Source organism: Harpia harpyja, chromosome 15, assembly GCF_026419915.1.
Source record: "Harpia harpyja isolate bHarHar1 chromosome 15, bHarHar1 primary haplotype, whole genome shotgun sequence".
Classification (NCBI taxonomy): domain Eukaryota; kingdom Metazoa; phylum Chordata; class Aves; order Accipitriformes; family Accipitridae; genus Harpia; species Harpia harpyja.
Window position 1 is genome coordinate 7,991,235 of NC_068954.1, and position 21,322 is coordinate 8,012,556.

At 37.8% G+C, this 21,322-nt stretch overlaps 1 protein-coding gene across 6 annotated transcripts in view; it reads left to right on the top strand.

Moving 5' to 3' along the window:
• Positions 1 to 21,322, top strand: part of ITSN2 (intersectin 2) — an 86,854-nt gene that overhangs the window by 23,206 nt on the left and 42,326 nt on the right. For all 6 annotated transcript variants that reach the window (XM_052809608.1, XM_052809614.1, XM_052809612.1 and 3 more), the window contains exons 3-11: positions 10,094 to 10,186; positions 11,893 to 11,956; positions 13,666 to 13,829; positions 15,141 to 15,338; positions 15,624 to 15,720; positions 17,384 to 17,526; positions 18,836 to 18,899; positions 20,750 to 20,887; positions 20,997 to 21,082. In XM_052809608.1, coding sequence (XP_052665568.1) covers positions 10,094 to 10,186; positions 11,893 to 11,956; positions 13,666 to 13,829; positions 15,141 to 15,338; positions 15,624 to 15,720; positions 17,384 to 17,526; positions 18,836 to 18,899; positions 20,750 to 20,887; positions 20,997 to 21,082 — 1,047 coding nt within the window. The remainder of the gene's footprint in view (positions 1 to 10,093; positions 10,187 to 11,892; positions 11,957 to 13,665; positions 13,830 to 15,140; positions 15,339 to 15,623; positions 15,721 to 17,383; positions 17,527 to 18,835; positions 18,900 to 20,749; positions 20,888 to 20,996; positions 21,083 to 21,322) is intronic.

Genomic DNA, 21,322 nt, shown 5'->3' on the forward strand with positions numbered 1-21,322 from the left:
GAGCTGAGAAGCCATCCTGGGGAAGTACCACTACGTGCTTGCCTCAGCCTGTCATTCTGTGCCAGGAGCTTAGCTAGGTGAATATTCGGTCTGTGCTGGCAGGGTCGTTACTGTTTTGTTTCCTAAATTATCTCCTAATTTAATTTTATTCCACAGATCATTTGTGAAATGCCTCTTTATTTTCCGTCTCTCCCACCCTTCCTGTGTAATTTTTTTTTTTTTTTTTAATTTGGTGGTGGTTCTCTTTTCGTCTTTCCTTTCAAGTCTGTATCCCAATTTTCCATTGTAAAATATAGCCCATCAGCCTTCCTCCTGGTCCCAGACTTCCTCCTCACGTCTGAGAACCCGGAGATGCCATTTTTACTCTAATGGCTAGATAATTATGAGAACTACAAAAATTACTATAAAGGGTCTAATATTCCTTGAACAGAGCTCTGTTCTGATTTTATGTCAGGGTATGTTTTTGTAGGAGAATCATTTCCTTTACTCCACCTAATTTCAAGGTTCATTTTGCATCCTTTTGCCTGGTATTTTTATTGCCTGCATTTCTGCCAGTGTGGAAAGATTTACTAGCTGCCACAGATGGAAACTCACCTGAATCTTATTAGTTTTGCCGCACTCCACAGAGATTTGCTAGGCAATAATTAAACAAATTATACTTTTGTAAATTTTTAGTTAAGTTGTAGTGGTTTTTTTGTGAATGCTGGTGAGCAACAGCAGTGTAAAAAGTATGTTTTCAGAATTAGAAAAGTTCAGTCTAAGTTCTGGTGGCCTTTTTCCTCAAACATGGTGACTAGAAACTTTCATTTTCCTCACTGAAGACTTCGATGCTATGCACGTTGACAGGAGTTTACTCAGAAAAGCTTCTGACTTGTCCTAAACCAAAGGGTAAGCATATCTTCCATCTTCTGTGTCATGCTGGGAAGGAAGGCTGTGGAGTCTGTCAGCTGGAAGTATGCTTACCTTAACAACAAATGGAGGCAGGTCTTGCAGCTGGTAGGGGAGAATTTGGCAAAGTATGCTTACTTTATGCCTTGATAATATTGCTTACTTTGAACTTTTCATGCCTTCCACTGGAAAGATGCTTGTTGGTGTGACTTTTTTCTTCTCTCTTTTTTCTGTCTCTAAAATTAATCTGAAAGTACTAATTGCAGGACTAGGGAAGTCATCATCCCCCAGTACTCAGCACTGGTGAGGCCGCACCTCGAGTACTGTGTTCGGTTTTGGGCCCCTCGCTACAAGAAAGACCTTGAGGTGCTGGAGCGTGTCCAGAGAAGGGCAACGAAGCTGGTGAAGGGTCCAGAGCACAAGTCTTATGAGGAGCAGCTGAGGGAACTGGGGTTGTTCAGCCTGGAGAAAAGGAGGCTGAGGGGAGACCTGATCGCTCTCTACAACTACCTGAAAGGGGGTTGTAGCCGGGTGGGGGTCGGTCTCTTCTCCCAAGTAACCAGCGACAGGACAAGAGGAGATGGCCTCAAGTTGTGCCAGGGGAGGTTTAGATTGGTTGTTAGGAAAAATGCCTTCACTGAAAGGGTTGTACTGAAAGTGTTGTCAAACATTGGAAGAGGCTGCCCAGGGCAGTGGTGGAGTCACCATCCCTGGAGGTATTTAAAAGACATGCAGATGTGGTGCTTAGGGCCATGGTTTAGTGGTGGCCTTGGCAGTACTAGGTTAACGGTTGGGCTTGATGATCTTAAAGGGCTTTTCCAAGCTAAATGATTCTCTGATTCTGGGCAAAGACATGGCTATGTCATTGGGTAGAAGAATGGGCTTGTTTCATGTGCTGCATCAGTGTTAGTAACTCAATAACTACAGGTGATTTCAAAGGCATTGTTTTTCCAGAATTAGGCAGAAAATACTTTTATATTTATTGCTACTATTGAATGTAGATATGGGGAAGGCTTAGGTTAAGCCAAGTCTGTGTGCCAACTTTTTCCTGTAAGAAAAGGAAAAATTAAATTAGTTTTTAAGACTAAAGTTTGAGTTTACCAACAGTGTAGGTTACAGTAATTGCACTTCTTGATGAGTAGAAAACTTGTTTCATTAAAACTTCAGAAAATACTATTGAATGAGTTGTCACAAATTCTACAGAAAACTAGTGTAAAAGGTAGCATGCTAATGTGCAGTTGAGAGTACTGTCATGTTTATACACTTTTCCTAATGTGTTTTTTACATTAGTGGAGCTCTAACAAAACTTTAAAAAGAGATTATTTTGTTTACACATCTTCAAGTAAAATTGCTGTAAATTGCTGTCTGTGGTTTTGGTTTTTTTTTTTTTTTAGTATTTTGCTTGCTTGATGTGTTGCTTTATGTTTCAGTGAAGCTTGGCAATAATTTAATTAAATGGGAACTGCTGGAAATGGATAGCCATAATGAGCTAAATGATTCTGTGATTTTTATAAAGTATAGAAATACTATCCTGTTATTATAAACTGATAGTTTAAGTGCTTTGGAGTCGTCAAGTTGTGCTGTAAAATTCAGAAAACAAGTGGATCTTTAATGTTATCATGGACTAGACTATTAGGTATCTCTAAATTGTTTTAGGGATTATACTCATTCTAAAAGCAAGGATTATGTTTCTACATTGAGATCACTGCATGGCACAGAAATTTTAATGTTCTTCCTTTACAGATAGATTTTGTGTATCCAAGTGGGGGGATGCCAGTGACCATATTGTCAGGCAAAATACTGCATCATATGGAGTTCTGCTTCTGTTTTGTAGGAGCTGGTGGTTAGTTTAAACAAGCCCAATAGTTGATTTTAATGAACTGCTGAACCTGAGGATTCCCAATACACCAAAATACCTAGAAATCCTGTACATAATGTAGACAATATGAACTGTACCCTAAAATACAATGTGTCTGCTGCTGCTTTGTCCATATTTCTGTAAGCATGCTCTTCAATTAAGCAAGCATTTCTTGGCCAAATCTGTGTAGCTCTGCACTTGTCTGACTCTAACAGCTTGTCTGCAGGTAACTTATTTTTGGATAGCACATCAGAGACACTTGAAAATCTTTAAAAATTCTCTTGGCTTCAATGGGCACAATTCTTGTAATGTTAGTGAAAATACAAAATTGAAGGAGAAACATGTTTCCCCTTTTTTAACATGCTTTAGCTACAGGTGTTTCCTTTTAACTGTGTATAAAGAAGCTGCTGAAATTGTTGTTAAGCATAGACATATCCTTTTCCTCTGGCAGTTGCTGCAGTGTTGCTTAATATGCTGAGAGCCTCCGTGAAGCATTTCTGGTAAGACAAGTAGCAGCGGGATTAATGTATGTGTTGTGAAAGGAGGTTGCATGTGGCTCCTGCCGTGACCCAAGAACATGGGAGCTGGGAATAGGAGGTGTGTTCCTCAAGGAAGAGCAAGGTGGTACTTTGGGATGGACCCAAAGCCACAGTAACACATTTGCACACCTAAATAAGAATAAATGCTTATCATCAGTCAGCATTTTCTCCTATGTTTTATATATAAAGAATCAACAACAAGGGAGGGAAGCAAATATTGAAAATAGCAATAACACTGATAAGGAATCTGGAAATCCAGACTAATGGTAAAATGTTCTGTATATTTTCAGACTCCTGGAGTGTTTACTCACCACTGAGGGAAAAATTAGAAGTGTGATTCAACATCTCAGTTGGGAGCATTAAATCTAATAAATAATTCTGTGGTGAACTTATCTACAAACACAGACAGAGAAAGACTGGGATTATTAGATTTATCCCAACATGTCTTATACCAAACAACTCTCTCAGGGCTCCTAATGGGAGGCAGTAATGTAATTGCTGGTTGCATTAAGGAACACCCCATGTTGTGCAGCTTGAGGCATGCTGCTGCATGTCTGTATTGAAACTTCCCTGTCTTTAAACGTGGGGATAAATATTTATTTAGGGTCATTATGAAGCTTAATACTAGTTTTTTTGATGGTTAAAAAGGTAGTGGTATAATCACTCATCCTCGTGACTTATGTGTACAAGGAATGCTCTTTCAATTTAGGTTTATTATCTCTGTGGAGTTAATTAGCTTTGTAGGTCGTAGGAGCATAGTTTTTATTAGAGAAAAAACAAGCAACGCCTATCAGTGAAAAACAAACGCAGTTCTTTGGAGAATGTGAGAAATGTCTTACGATTTTCCACAAGTAAGAAGTTGCCTTTATCCTCTTCACTAATAGTACTGCTCTTGGTACAATTACCTTTTGCCTACAAGTAGTACTAACCAGTGGCAGAGGTCTTTACAGAGCATTTTCAAGGCTATGTACTTTTCTTCTAGGATTGCACTTTCTTTTCTCCCCTCTTTTTCAATGGCAGCTTACTGTTTTAAGAAAAGAACAGTGTTTCCGTTTCTGATGTTGGCAGCCCATCAAAGCAAGTCCTTTATTTTCTTCAGAAGATTATCTGTCTGATGCAGTGTTGTAAAGACACTTCTGGAGCTGTCCTACCAAATGCTGTGATCCTGCCATAAGCAGACCCTCATACTCTCTCGTAGAAAGATATTTTTTATTTAGAATGAATTTAAAGGAACAGAAAAAGTTGTTTAATCCCCAGTATAGTCACTTGTTTTCAACACTATAAAACTGTGAGTGCTACCACATTGAATTACATGTTAATACCTGTTACATGAAGGTGAAGTTGGTATGCACTTTGTCATCTTTAGAGAAGTCTTGAAGGTACATTAAAATGATGGTTAGTACCGGGTTGTTTGTGTGGGTCTTTGTCATTCCGTACGGACTTTCTATGTGGGTAGAATCCACATGCGACTTTGAACTCTTGAACGTGTTGTAGAGCTGTGGAGTGGGCAAGTAAAGGAGCTGTCTCTGTTGGTTTTCTGATCTGGTATAAGGAATCCACTGAGACGCTTCTGGACCTTGAGTGCAGGTTTCCCATGTTGGATCTCAAGAACACTTGCTAGTCCTGATGTTTATCCAGAGTCTTCTCTGAAAGTACCAACCTTCTCTAGAAAAGAAAGATAGTTTGACATCTGTCTTCCGAAAGTGTTACTAATATAGAAATATGTTCTTTTTTTTCATAAACAGAAAAAGCAAGTGAAGGCAATAGTTACTCTATTCTGGGGAAAATCTTTGTGGGGAAAGTCTCCCAGGTTCAGCATTTCTTGAGTTTTGATTCCTAAAAATGCAGTGTAGTCAAATGCAGTGTAGTCAAATACAGTGTTAGCTTAATCCAGGTGGGTCTTGCTTCATGTATGAAGTTGTGAGATTGCAAAGTAACCTCTTTTGAAGAATAATTATTTTATGAAATATCTTCATGTCAGAGAGACTGTACTTTTTTTCTTCCCCTCCAAAATCGTACCATCTACAGTTGGGAAAAAATTATTTCTCTCTAGAAAATTTCCAGGAAATTTAAGCTAAGTCAGAAAAGTAGTAATGTGCTATTCATTGGCTGCAGCAAAGCCTGTCATGAGAGCATGTAGTGGCAACTGTATTTTGATTTCTGATGCTGAACTGATTTGTAAAAGTATTGTAGTTCACTGCTACTTGGTGCCAGCTGAGAATCTCGGGAGAGCCAAAGATTCACCACTGCTCTATCAAGGAGATGCGTGCCTCTTGCTCCATCCTGTGATCAGAGGTGTTTGTGAAGAGGAGATGCCTGCAGTTTGGTTTTGTGATTTGCGTATGTCTTGCCATGAGTAAGGGCTGGGGCTGTGAGGAAGGAAGAAGAACAATGATGTCTCTGGGCAAAATTAATTGTTCCCTTTAGCTGCATCTGGCTTATGGGCAAGATGTTTCTCAGCCCTGGGATTGAAGGCGTTAGTGCAAAAAAATATTGAGCTAAGCTAGATAAGTTTAGATGATATGTCTTGGATGGCAGATGTTTCTGTTTGACCCTTCCTGCAGCTTTGTCCTTCCAAGAAAAGGAGTGGTCTTCCCTTTGTCACAGTTCAGCGTGCCCAAAACTTGGTTGTTTGTAAACCAGGCTGTGTAATTTTTCTCAGCAGTGATGCTGAGTGGCCAGTTTTATCACTGGTGGTAGCTTTGGGAAGCAGCCACAGTATTTGTGAGGACTGTAGCATGTTTTTATGGTGATTGCACAGGAGAACTGAGTTTCAGACTAATTTTGTCTGTGGTAAGTCTTTATTGTGATGGTCTCGGTTGTACTATAAGTAATCATGGCAATTACTTTGAAGAATGGTTTCATGACGTGCTTTGTGGAATTGCCAAGACCTTGTGATCCCCATTGTTCAAAGTGTTAATTTCAGATAGACCGATGTGGTATTTGTGCTTGGTATTTTGAGGAATCTTAATTTAAATGACACTTTCTGTACATAGATTTTCTTTTCTTATTTGTATCACCGAATGGTAACATCAAAAGAGACATGAGCACCTGGTTAAGCTAAAAATAAGCGCTCGCAATGCTTTAAACTCTCCTCTTGTGCTATGCTCTTTATTTTGTTTCTGTTGCATATTGGGGTAGGAGTTGGAAAAAACAGTGAATCCTTTAAATAAGAAATGTTGGATGGGGCTTGAATGCCCACACTGTGGATCCCTATTATAAGTATTGAGGTCTTTAAAATTTTTTTCCTTTTAAACAAATGATTTCATTGTCCAATGGTTATTAACCTGTATTCATAAAACAATGGCCTGTTATAGTTCAGGCTGAAAATGGCAGACACTCTCTCTTAAGTGATGTTAGGTTAAAATTTAGTTTTCTGGGACTTTGTTCAGTTATAGACAAGCACAAAAAATCTCACTATCAGACTGGGAGAGCTGTGCTGACTTGAAGGTACATTGTTCTCTAGATCCTAATTCCTGCTAAAAAAAGCCCACATTACTTTCTTGGCTTGGCTTGTAAGGAATCACAGCTTTGGAAAGACTTTGGATACTACTTTGCTTCCCCTGCCCCTCCCCCCAACCATTTCTGGTTGGAATTTAATACACATTTTCATTCAACTTTCTAAATTAAAAGATGCTGTGATATCTCCTTTTAAACATCTTAAATTTCAAGGTATTACTTGTTGTTAGGTTGATAGGTTTGATAGGTTGAATGTTGATAGGTGTTAAGAGAGATGTGGCTAAAATTGTCTGAACTGAATATGTTTTCTTTGAATTTATATTTACAAAGTATGTATATTTTTATATATTTACTTCTAAGTAAAACAGTCAAATTATGAGGGAGGGGGTCTGCTTTGGATTTTAAGACTTACTACATTATTTTCTTCCATGCCTATAAAAAACCCAGTGGAGAGCATATCTTTATGGAATTAGTCACCAGAAAAAAAGATTTTCAGTCTCTGTCCTCAGGGATAGGGAAAATCCGAAATTCTTCTTACCTTCGAAAATAAATTATTAGCAGGTTGGTCTTTTCAGGATATATATTAATTCTCCTGAAACATTCACACTATGTACTTTGATAACGTGTGTTCATAGTTATTACTTTGCTGTGACAGTAGCTGCTTGCGCTGACTTGCTAGGACTATGCTAGAAGTACTTGTTGCTATAATAATGTGAGTTGTAGCCAAAGATATCTTTCTTAAATGAAATTTATACTTGCAAGAAACCTGTCATGGAGATGGTTGCTGAAAAAATGCTTTTGCATGTTTAGTCTGGGAACGAATAAACCATGCTAACAGCGATTGCGGTCCTTTGGGCAAAAGTGCGCAAAATATTTAGTGTGCAAAAAATAGTGAGATTCTTGGGGAGTGTTTATGAAGGCAAAAATGAGAATGAAGGGTGAATGCTGATCTTGAAACACTTGTTGAATGAGATGTTAACTGTCATACAGCTACAGGTGTGAATCTGGTGATTCATTGAACTGCAAAATTTTAACACATTTGAGAGAATGCCATGTAGAACTTTGAATTTCATAGTTGAAGAGGAAACATAATTTACCAGATTGTATTCAAAGACATGTTATGCTGAAATGTACTAGAAGAGTTTCAAGATTGATTGCCATTTTCTTGCTTACTTTGTGATGTATAAATAGGAAATTGTGCATTTCACTGTATGTTTAAACAGAAGTTCCCTTACAATGTAAATTGGATTCTTTAGAGAAACTATGGTGGTGGCAGTAACTCCGGTCAAGGAATTGTTACTGTATTTTTAGCACTTTGCAGCCACTGACATGTGAATATATTGTGGTGGTCTTAATCTTTCTGTCATTGATTATAAAAAGCTGAGGAGTGTTGTAGCTACCTGCTTCAAAACATGATCAAAACACGGTATTTTATATAAGGAAAATGTGATGTTGCTAATGTTTTATTTTCCATAAATGAAGTTGCTGCTGACAGCTTTAGGAGGACTTCTTTATTTTGTCCAGATAATTTCTATAAGCATTAACCGCATTATGCGCGTCCCATTCATATCTTAAAATTAACATTTTTAAAAAGATTTAAGTGCTGCTCTTAATTTTTGCCATTGGATGTAAGTTGTCCTCATTTGTGTATTATAGCAATACTCACACTGCCCATCAATTACTAGATTTAGATCTGATTTAGATTTATTATCAGTATATAATCTAGATTTATTTAGACTCATTTAATCAGAAGAAAGAAGGGGAGGGTTCTTGAGGTGCAGTTTTGCATGCAGCCTGCAAGAAGACCCTTTCATTGAGGCCACTCTAAAAAAAAAATTGGTATATCCTTAAGAGAGGGAAGCAAAACTCCAAATTCAGGTGCATAGAGGTTGTATCCCAGTGCCCTCCCACTCTTTCTGTCGTACATATCCCCAGTGAGTTTCTGTTTTGTTTCGGTTTAGTTTTTTTAACTATTTGTATTTCCCTATTAAGCAGCATGGGTGAAGAATTAAATTTGTACACATGTGAGGAGAATGACAGTCTTAACAGGAGCTTCTTAAGAGGAGACATTAAGTCTTTTTGGAAAATGTGTTTGCATATATGGATAAACACAGATGAGAGATGATTAACATCATTAATGTGTCTATATTGGCATGTACATCAGCTTGCAGTCCCTTTGCTTTGTTATTATTCTCTGAAAAAAAACTGTTGAATTTTCGTAGATTCAAAGCTTTGAAACTAAGTTTATGTAGGAAAAGAGGAAGCATTTTGTAGTAACTTTCTTTAAAAGTGCTGTGGTTTTTAAAGCAACTTGTTAATATCTTATTTGAAGGATTATTATTCCCTTGACTGTCTTCTAGTGAGCAATACAAATACTTGAAGAACAGATTTAACAGTTCTTTGGAAGTAGTAATGCTCAATAGAATATATTTTTAAAGGTCAGGGTTTTTTAAGTAATAACCTTTTCATGCTGTTTTTGGGGGTTCCATTCAGAATTTTGGCTAATTCTTGCATTCATTGATTTGAAAAATTAGATATTTGTCAAGAACTTCCCGACTAAAACTTCCTTCTACTTAAAAAACAAACCCAATTATTTCTGGCAAACTGCTTTTCCTGCAAAGGATGCACACCCTGACCTTTAGACAGCAGGTAGGAGTTTTTCTGAAAGTCACTCTGTTTCTACCTGGTATATCAGCACAGCTCTGTAAATATGATTATTCCCTGCAATTTGTCTTTGTTACTTTGAGGCTGTAATATTTTATACTTTTTTTTTTTTTTTTTAAAGCTTTGAAAAATGGTAAATCGAAATTGTATGCTGTTTAAAAAAACCAAACCAACCTGGAATGTTACTCCTTTGTCAGACAAAACCAACATATTTTTGTTAGCAGTCCCAATTTTTTTTTTTTGGAGTATTGGCAAGATGAAGCATGAGTCTCTTTTGCAGCGGTACCGTGTTAGCCCTCTGTATGAGAACCTTTAAGCGGCATTGAATGCCATTTGTTTATCGGTGAACCAGAGGAGTATTTGGTTCACACAGGGTATGGTGAGCAACGTGCGTCCTGCCTGGGCTGCACACAATCAGCAGCAAAGGAAACTGCTTTGCACCAGCTTTGAAGGATGACAGACCTTGTTTGAAAGCCGAGTGTAAAGCAATCTAGTTGAGGAATTGTCTCAGCTAGCGTGTGCACATCTGGGAAGCAGGTTTCTGTTTCATAACGTCCTTGCCAAACTGGTAGGAGCTGGGTGTGTCTAGATCTGACTTTGTCTCTTGAGAAGCCAAGCTTTTATTTTGCAAGTGACGTGCTTTATTTGGTGTGGGTTTTTTTGTTTGTTTTTTTTTTTTTTTTAGGAGGTCCAAACATATGGGCCATCACCTCTGAAGAGCGGGCCAAGCATGACAAGCAGTTTGATAGCCTTAAACCCACAGGAGGCTACATTACAGGTCGGTCTGAGATTCTGCATTACATGTTAACTTCTGTGTGCACATAAGTGTCTTTGTAAAACAGTTTGAAAACTGCATCCTATTTCTCGCCCTTTGTTGTGTGACTAATAACCATACTCCTTGGGCAAACAGCCAAGCGTTATTATTAAACTTCTACAAACTTTGGGCTAAAGTCTGGCACAGGAACGCTCTTTTATTAACCCTGTCACTTCTGCAGCTAGTGGTTATGTGCTGTCATTCTGTCTAGTTTCAAAAACCAAAGACTATCAGGCGAAATCTGTGCTTAGTTGGGAGGCTGCCAAGGAGCACTTAACAGTAGCTATTGTGGCAAGTGACGCCAGAGACACCAGAAGTGGCTCTCCTCTGTCTGAACAGTGTTAGAGAATACTGTGCTGTTAGATATCTTTGTTTCGGGGAGGAGGCAGGGAGAGAGATGCTGACAGCTTGTCCTTGTTAATGACCGCTTGAAATTTATTACCCCGTGGGCCTTCAGCAAGTTCTGGATAGGCTAATGGCATTTTGCAATGGCCTGCTGTCAGTTCCAGTTGCATTCAGCTGCTTCTTCTCTGAAACAATTGGGTCATGTTGCTGCGCACCTCAGAATTTGCAGTTTTTAAATTGAAGAATCTGCTTGTGACATCAAGAAAAGGCTCGATTTCACTGGCAAAGATGACTTAATTTAAGAATGCCCCATTCTTTGTGTGCAGGTGGGCACTAAAGACCCACCCCAATCTCTTCTACCCTCCTAACTACCTATCTGGTGACTCCACTGCCCCTGCTTTTCCTCATTTTGGTCCAAAAAAGACTGAGGAAAGAGTGGGGAAGTTGTCTGTCTGGAACACGCACATCTTCTGGCTAAGTGATAGGTAAGTCGTGCTTTGGCCAAACAGCTCTGGGAGGCTGGTGTTTACTTTACCACCAGCTGAAAAGTATGCAGTCCCAGGGACTTGACTACCTTTAGGCCACATCTGGGCTCTTACCTGCACGTACGTCTGTAGACTTCATTAATTATTTGGCAAGTGCTTGAAATGAAAGGCTGCGTATGAATATAAAGGAAGAAAGCTGAAAGAATAACTTGAAGTCTTAGCTTTAAGCATCTGTAATTCACTCATAGGTAAGCATAAACACCACTATCTGTGTTTTATTACAAGTTTGTTTAACAGCACACTCAGTACCAATTGATGTGGAACTTGATATGGGATTGCACAACAGTTCCCATTCCCTTCCCAAAATACTGAAATAGCGGATGTTCTCTGACGGAACGGGATATTAGTTAGGACATGAAATTTTTCCAGTTTTTTAGAGAGGCAGTACTGGCTAAAGTTAGATTGAATGAAGGAGAAGGAAAGAAATAGCGTGCATATCCTTTCCTGTAAAAGTAATTGGGTCAGGACTAAATTATCAGTCATTTTTACTTCTTTAAATCTTGCATCTATTAAACTGTTGGCAGCTGTTATTTGTGACCTGTTAAAGCTTTTTATAGCTATTTGAAATCACTTCTCAGAGCAGGGATTCAGGATTACAGAATACATGGGTATCTGATGATTGCAGTCACCAGGGAAGGAGTTAGGTGGTATGAAACTGGAAAGCTTGGCATCTAGCGTGCTGGTTCCTTTTGAAAATCTGGTCCCATAAGAAAGTGCTGAGGTCTTCTGAAAAACTATCCTCTAGTGTAAAAGTCTGTCTGTCTTTCTTGTTTATCATAGGTGATCAAGCACGTACCTTTTTTTTGCAATCAGGTCTACCAGCTTCAATCCTTGCTGAAATATGGTAAGGTATTATTTACTTTTTTTTCTTTTTTTAAGATAGGAGATACATAGCATTCAAATACTACCTTTGGTATGTTGTGTTGTCTCAAACAGGCTTTCAGCAGTCAAAGTAGGAGTGTTGTCTGAATCATTGTTTTAATTTTCTCAAATTTAGAGGAAGGATTGAGCCCATATGTGTACCAACACTTAATTAAAAAGCAGTATCTTTTAAAATCTTTCTTATGATGTTAATTCAAATTGGATGATATTGAACACAGCCTTTTTAAACTATAGTAAGTGCTTGAAACAAAAACTGATGATAAATTGCAAGGCTTTCATAGAGGGAAGTGCCTGTTGGATTGCGACAAAGGTAATTGTTAAGCCTTGTCTTTATGTTTTAAATAATAATATGGAAAAAGAGGTAAAAAATAACACTTTAAATAATAATATGGAAAAAGAGGTAAATAATTGGTTAATGAATTGCTGGAGATACCAAACTGAATGATGTTTGAAATACTAGTAACCGCTAAAAAATGGCAATAAGATTAAGTGTGGGAAAAATTATATGCTACTAAACTGGGAGTGGAAAATACACTGAAAATAGAAGATGGGGAAAAAAATCTAAAGCCACAGAAAATGTTATAACACAGTTGTAATACACTGTAAGATACCAACCAATGCTGTAATACAGGAACTGGAAGAAGTGCTGTTCTTTGCAGCATGTATGTGATGATTACAACACTTGAAACAGACTTTTTTTTCTTTGTAACTCCTTGGTCTTCACTAGAATACTGTGTTCATTTTGGGGTACTTGGTTGTTATCAACATGTACATGTGCTAAAAGACACGGAGTGGAGGCTCATGATAATTAAGAACTCACTTGTGAAAGAATATTAAAGAAACTAACTAAATGCAAAGTTAATTTTTTCTTCAGACACTTAAAGTGCCTAGAAAAGAGCTGTAAAGAAATTTTTGTGTAGGGCCTTGGAGTTTTATACTGAATAGTAACAGAATGAAATTGAAAATGTAGCTTAATATTGTCTGATTTTTTTTTTTCTCCTAATTATATTTACATTCCTGTGCCTGGTCCTTGCATGTTTAAGTACCAGTAAGATTTCATATTTTCTGTCTGACAAGAAATTTTGTCTGTTTATGTATGCACTGTTGCATATACTTCCTGTTGTGTTTGAGTTCCTTTGACACTTTTCCAAATAAAGATAGTGTGGCTGTCAGGCTTAAAAAAACCCACAACACTGTGAATTAATGGAGTTTTCATAGTGGTATATAGTGCCTTTAGCAGGTTTCTGCATCCTCCCGTTTTCAGATTCTTGCATTAATTCCTTACATTACCAGACATTAATTTAAAATAATTAGTCTGGGTAGTAGCATAGAAAAAAGCATAGCAGAGGCAACAAGTGTATCCACTGAGCAGGAGACTACTGCTTTTCCTAGTGTCTTCCTACTTTCTCAGGTGTTAAGTATTTAATATATAGCAACCTTAAAACTGAACTCTGCAGAAGACTACCAAGGGGGTAGTCAAACTTCTCCAGCTTCTGAGGGTTTGAATGTTGTCAAAAGTAGAAAATCTACAAATGGTTGCAATAAGTTTCTTGTTTTCTTGTACAAAACCAGTAAATAAATCTATTAAAAAAGCTTCTCGTTAAGTGAAAAAGTTAAATTTGCATTTCTTCCTTGTGGGCTTTTCTAATTTTATTTTATTTTGTTTGTAAGGACACTATCGGACCTGAACAAGGATGGAAAAATGGATCAACAGGAGTTCTCTATAGCCATGAAACTCATCAAGCTGAAATTGCAAGGACAGCACTTGCCTGCAGTTCTCCCTCCTGTCATGAAACAAACTCCAGTATTTTCGCCGCTAATGTCAGCTCGCTTTGGTACTTATGAATATATAATTACTTAGTGTTTGGAGGTAAAAAACCACAGCTAATTGCAGCCAAATACAAGCATTAATCTGACCACAACAGTTGAGTGAATCAGTGAAAAAGACCCAAAGATACTCTGATTTAGGAAATTCACAAAGTCACTTTCTTGACGTTTTTTATAATTTCATTCTTTGAAGACACTTAATAATAAAGGAAAACCTTGTATTGAATTTTGACGAGGTGCAAGAAGGCCATTCACATCTGTCATCTGACTTTCAGGTTGTCATCTCGTACTGGTGGTCTTTTTTTGTCTCCCTCCTACTCATTCACCTGTTTGTACTTGGGGTTTGTAAAGTTAAACTTAGTAAAGGTCAAAGTTTTGGTAGAATACTTATTTTAAATATTTTTTCAAAATTAATCAGGTTGTCTATTTTGGTTATATGATCAATTGAATAGAATTATTTTAACTTTTTTTTCCTTTCTGATGGTGTTTTGGGATTCAGTGCATGCCTGTTGCTGTTCTGTTGTTTTGTGGAACAAAATATATGTAATGACTTCAGCTGGATTACAAAATTAGTGCATGCTTCTATGCTGAAATTAAATACATGCATATATTAATTACATACACGATTTAAGATGTCTGCCCATCACTAAATCTTGTGTGTTTGCATACAAGTGTATGCATTTATAGATAGCTATGGTTGGCATACAATTACTTCCTATTAACCTTCCGTCATCTCATCTGCATGCTGTTGTCTTCCATGAGATTCAGCCAGTAATTCAAGTGCCCTTATTTGCTTCAGGCAACTGCCTTAAAGAAACCGTTTGCTAGGCATGGGTCCCAAAGTATGGACTTTTCACCCATATGGATTCTTCCAAGGCTGACACTTGCAAGAGACTTGATTCAGAAACAGTATCAGCTTCTCCCTGTAGAGGATTGTCACAACTTTTGAGTTGCATTGTAATACTGCCTCAGGGCCAGACATGGAAAGGCTTCTTGAAGAACTAGTTATAACTGCAATTAGAAAACTAGATCTTCTTCTTTGGTGAAATACTAGCTAAATCTACCTTGAGAATGAATTGCTTGTAAGGATTTTTTTTTTTTTTTTTTTTTTTAGTTCCTGTTCTTCAGTATATTTTCTTCTGTGAGCTGTCTTGTCTAAACTTTAGAGAAAAAGTAAATATTATACACAAGCATCTATTTTAACTCATTGTATCTCTGGACACAGGTTGCTTTATGTATTTTCTCCCTAGCATAATGGACCCAATTTCTTGCTGGAGCCTCTGCAATATTAAATCATGAATTGTTGGATTTTGCTCTAGGAATGGGTAGTATGCCAAATCTGTCCATGCCAACGTCTATGTCTACGATCACACCATTAGCTCCCATGTCTCTGACCTCCATGACTTCCATTCCTCCTTTGGTTATCTCTGCTCCCCTGGTGCCTTCTGTCAGTACCTCCTCGTTGCCAAACGGAACATCCAGCCTTCTGCAGCCTTTGTCCATACCTTTCTCTTCAAGTAAGTATAGTACAGTCCAGTACTTGCTTTCAGAATTGTGAATCCTATTTTCTCTGGCTAATTCCGGACAGGAATGCTAATTCTTGCATGCAAGTTAAAAAAAAAAAAAACCTATATTTTTTCCGAAGTTCACATTTGTCAAATCAGTTCTAACTAGTTAATCTTAACAACAAGGCACTGATTAGCTTCTCTTACTTCTCTCAAAGCCTTGAGTGTTTATTAGAAAGCATTACGTTATACCCAGTTGCTTTACAGTTTTTGGTTTTGTTTGTTTGTTTGTTTCAGCGCTGCCTCATACTGGTTCTTTAGGTCCCATGGCAGGAGGGTTTGGTGGTACTAGTATACAGAAGGCACAGTCACTAATCGATTTAGGATCTAGCAGGTATGAAAGTTAAGTTTAAAATGGTTACATCTTAAACTTAAGTAGTATACCTTCCAAAACTTATAAAGCATTTCTATTTTCAAAGTATATTCATTAAAAATTAGTCTATCTAATATGACCTACCAAGTCTGAAAACAGATTGTTTTGATATGCACAATAAATAATATTTTCAGTAAATCTGACAAAACTATCCGAAGTAGGTGAGGAGTTCAAATGAGAGAAAGTGGTGCCAAAAAGAAGGGAAAGTACCTCATTAGGAAGTAGAAGTGAAACTTACCAAGTGGTTTTAAAAGCAATGTTTATGGATTGATGTGCTCATTCATTATAGAGGGCACCATGTAATTAGCAGGCATGTAAGGATAGTATTTGTTATAAATATTTATGTGTGAATTTGATTTATGAATAATAGAAGATTATGAATCCTTGTAATCAGCTGCTGCGTTTCACTGATTTTAGAGCTTTGCCATAGACAAAGTGAGGGACTAGGCTTATCTATCAATTGGGCATCCAGGGAACAGTCTCCCAAATGACAATCCAGAGAGCATCACAGCCCCAGCTCAGTTCCAGAAGGTGACTCAGAAGTACCTGTACCTCTTTGCTGCTGATACAAGGCATCTAGAATGAACGTGTGTCTAACTTTGGGCTCCTCATACAAACAGACACCTGATACTAGCAGATGTTCAATAAGATGATTGTAGGCATCGTGTGTGCCTGTAATCATCTTATGGTTTTTTTCTTTTTTAATTAGAAAGCTTTCTTTTGCTGGTGTTGTAGTGTTGCAAAGTAGCTCCTCTTCAGTGTTACTGTTGACAGCATTTTCACCATCATGTTACCTAATTCCATGCAAAGGATGTCTATCCAGCATCATGCCCCAAAGGCTTTGTTTATATCAGCATTCTTTACTTTATTGCCGTGGATAACACTGCAAATAGTTTTTTACTTGGCAGAGTAGGGGATTACCTTAAACAAGGCAGGCTGGATGGACCTGGTTTTGTCTGATCTTCAAAGATGGGACACTATGAAAATGCTGGGAGTTGCAGGTGGAAGTTTTATAGGTCTAACTAAACGCTCCATCAAGTGCTATTCTGCAGAAACTGAATGAGTTGGAAAAACTCCATTCAGCCTGTCATTGTCACTAATAAAAAGAATAGGTAGAGGTGGAATATAATGGCTTTAGCAGCTTTAGAAGCTGATTTTAGTTGTGAGTTTTTCAGATAAATTTATATGCTCATGGTTATTCATCTGCATACCTCTTAAAGTTACTTAGACATCGCCCAATGCTTCACAGCCCTTGTAAACATTCTTGTGAAAGTTGAGATGTTTTTCTATGGTTTCCAATAGTATTATGTTGCAGTGGTGGACCAAGTGTGGTGTAAGTGTCTGTGATACCAAGGGAACAGGATCTTGAATTCAAGAGTTTCCTTTTAGATATGTGTCCTTACTTTCACAGTATAATTCCATATTAGTGATGAAAGTATTTGTAGCAAGTTAGCAGAGGAGAAACTTTGTGGAAGTTGTTTCATGTTACCAGAAGATATTACATATCTTCTGTTCCAATGCCTGTTTATTATTAAGCCAAGTAACTTTGAGTTCTCTCTCTCTCTCTCTCTCTCTCTCTCTCTCTCTCTCTCTCTCTCTCTCTCTCTCTCACATTGTATTACAGTTCAAATTCTTCCTCTAGTGCTTCACTAGCTGGTAATTCACCAAAGATTGCATCCTCAGACTGGGCAGTTCCTCAGGCCTCCAGATTAAAATACAGACAGAAATTTAACAGTCTTGATAAAAGTATGAGTGGCTATTTATCAGGTGAGTATGGCATTTGCTATGGAGGGGGAAAACCAGCAGTGTTTTCTGCCTCTGGAATGTCGCAGGCTGAGGGGTGGAATCCCAGTTTGGGATTTGACTTCCATATGAAATAAAAGACGAAATTGTTGACATTCAGACCTATGCAGGAGAGAGTGAGTTTCGGCTACTGGTTCCAGTCAGCTGAGAAATGGAAATAGCTATCAGTTTATTGGCTTGGGCTCTGTGTTAGACCTGGAGGGGCCTGAGGAGGCAGCAGTCTCCCCAGGTAGACTGGGGAAGCTACAGCAGCAGTCGAGGGGAAGAAGAGGAGTGGCAGTAGTGAGATCTAACTAGAAGAGCCTGAGAACCATAAGGCTGGGGAAGTTAGCTCCATCAAGTCAGCAGTCATTCTCTAAACGTCCCTCTTTGGACTGAAACTCTTTCTTATGACTTGTAAACTGGGGGACATCTCACGACCATTTCTGTGCCATGTGCTGCTATGTGTATGTATTCATAATTGCTTAGATATTTGGGCTTTATCTTTTCAAAGAAAACAATTCAGGAAAGACACTGCAGCCATTGATGGGAATTTTTCAAAAGTAATTTAAGGGAGTCATTCCTTGTTGACTTTCAGTGACATTTGTGCTGTGCCATGGCATTATGGTGGTTTCGAAAGACTTCACACAAAGTTAATAAGAGTTTTATGAAAGTTCTTATAAAACTGGATTACTCACTGTAATGCAGCGAGTAGAGTGCTGGTCAAACAGTTAGTAGATGTAAAGTCAGTATGTATGTCTGTAGCTGACTATGTTTCCCATTTTCAATAAGCACTTGCCAAGCCTCTGCCTCAGTTTCCTAGCCTACAAAAAAGGAGGCTAGTTCTCCCTTTCAAGAAAGGGACTCAATGCTTTTTATCTTCTTCAGTTGATTTTGGGCTGAAGGTTTCATCGACCTGCCTGGAAAGGTATACAGTTCTGTGCTATCAAAGGAAAGCTGGCAGCTTTCCAGCATGCTAGCTCAAGCTTTAGGTAGACAGTCAGCTGTGCTTTCATAACAACTGGGGGGATTACCATAAATATCCATTTTTCATGTCAGTTTTTCTGTTAGGTGCTCCAAGTGAAAAAAAAGTACACAAGAATACTTACATCTTTATTGTGTTCAGGTTGTAATGCCTGTTGTTAAGCTGAGAAGTAAAGCCAACTGTCAGCCACTGATGAAAATGGATTAGATAATATTAAAAATAAACATGCCCCAGTTCATGACCTATTTTTTTGCTACATGTGGGTCTTTGTTCAAAGTATTTATTTTTATTAAAATCTTTTTCACTAAGGATTTCAAGCAAGGAATGCCCTTCTGCAATCAAACCTTTCACAGACTCAGCTGGCTACTATTTGGTAAGTTTAGTTACTGATTATGAATTCAGCACATTTATGGTGTTAAGAGAGGAAATATACTTTATTTAATAAGAAATGACGAAGGGACACCGTAGATCTAAAATCATAAACTGAAACTAAGCTGCTACTTAAACGAGTTTGTTCATTAGTACATTTTCAAAAGACACCTTGACATAATATAGTTCATTTTTTCACTCTGTGTGTGTGTTAAAGTCCGTATAATAGTACAGATATTAATTTCAATTTCTGATTCAGTGATGCACTAGTTTAGCTGAGATGAGGATTTGTTCATTTTAAAAGTAGGATTCTGACATCAAGCTTGTTAGTTTTAAAATATAGAGAAAGATTAAAAATAAAGTAACCCTTCAGATTTTTAGAGTTTTACTGCAGTTCCCATAAAGGTATCTGCATATTACACGTTTGTTAAGACTTGCTTTTACTGTGGTGATGGAAATGGTTACAGTTGTCTGAAGGCTTGAATAATCTGCCCTGCTAGATATGGTGGTTTGAACTACGCCTTCAGACATAACTCAGATGTAAAATATAAAATATACTGGCCCTACAGAATTCACAATGACTTGGTGCTTTGCATCTCTTTCTGAGTTCCCTTTCTTCTTCGTCTTTATCCCAGGGCAGTTATTTGTTTGTCTCTAGCAGCAGCAAGCTGAAATATTCCTTATTATTCATTCAACTTGTTTGGTTGCATGCTGTGAGGGTAAAAAAGGGAGTGTTGGGTTGTATTCCTCCACTCTGGAGTATGGGGAAATAAAGCAGGTATATAGTGACTGTTTTCCTCCTGGGTGCCTAGCCTGAATATGTCAGTAGCCAATGTGAAGAGGTCTGTGTACCCATGTGGAGGATTAAGAGCCCAAATTTCAGTTCTGTCCAAAGTGAGGAATTACAAATATTTCTACCAGGGTACCATATTCATGGTAATTACTGTAATAATGGTACTGTTATGTGTGAATAGTCCTGGTCTTTGAACATAATAGAAATCTTGTTTCATCATCTCCTGCTTTTGTTTTTCACTGTGGTGTGTGTGTGGGTGATGGGGTATTTTTGTTTGTTTTGTTGTTTCCCTTTTGGTTTTAAGTAGCTGGGTTTTTTAACTGACTTTTTTTTTTTATCAAGCAGTTATTTTATTAAGCATTTCACTTAAGTGCAGTCTAAGGACACATTCTTACAATTGTATCCACATAGATAGTTCTTTGAGAAAGGTTCCTGCTTTCTTGCCTGCATCTCTGGAAACATTTCACTGGTTTCCCACCCACACCACCACCCTGGTTGTGTGGGAAGCATTTTGTAGGCTAATGATATGATTGTGTAGTTTGCCTTCTCCTTAGAGGGGGTAGGTGATCCTTTTCCTACCCATTGCAAGGTACTCTGGGGCAGCTCACATCTTCCCTGCACTGTTGAGGAGACACAAGGGGAAAAAAGATTTCTATGCAAAGGTTCCTGTTGTAGAATTTGATGTAATTTTATATAATGTTTTCTTTTGCTTTAAAAATATTGGAAAAAGTGGTTTCTAGCATTTTGAGCTGGTTAAGAACAGTCCTGGATTCTCTTCCCAGCTCTTCTCGTGGTGATACAATAAATCAAGAGATGTCTCTTAACCTTTCCTGTCCTTTTTGCTGTATTTTACAAAAACATCTGAATAGCAGTATATTATTAAACAAAATAATATCTCCCTTTGTCAACTGTTCATGTTATTAATTGTAATTATTTTTACCAGAACATTTCCCAGGAATTCTCTATTTTAAAAATTATTTTTACAGTAAATTGTTTCAGCTGTCATTTGTGAGTGATTGTGATATTTGGTTCTAATTATTATTGCTGTTAAAACTGTGCAGGTCACTAGCTGATATTGATGGAGATGGACAGCTGAAAGCTGATGAGTTTGTGTTAGCCATGCACCTAACTGATATGGCCAAAGCTGGACAACCTCTGCCACTAACTCTGCCTCTTGAACTGGTACCACCTTCTTTCAGGTATATCACTGAGGGCAGTGAAACATAATATATTTTCAATGGAAATGTTTTATACAAAGAAAATAACTGTGTTATTTCTCTAACAATGGTGGGGTTTTTTTCCCTCCAGGAGTGGAAAATGTACTGAAAATATAAATGGAACTCTGCCATCTTACCAGCCTGTGCAAGAGGAAGAGCCACAGAAGAAACAGCCAGGTAAAATAGGGTTCACGTTCTTAATGTATAGGGCTGTCTTTGAAGGGCACTGAAACCTTTAGAAAGTGGAAGACATAATCAAATCCCTAGGGAGCTTCATTTCAGGAGCTAGATCCCTTTTAACTTGTTAAAGGTTGTTAAGTGGATGTTGTCAGTGTATTACATCTAATAGAATTGAGAAGGCAGAGATAGGGGCTATTTTTAGCTGTAGGAAAGGAAAAGTGTGCTGATTAATAATGT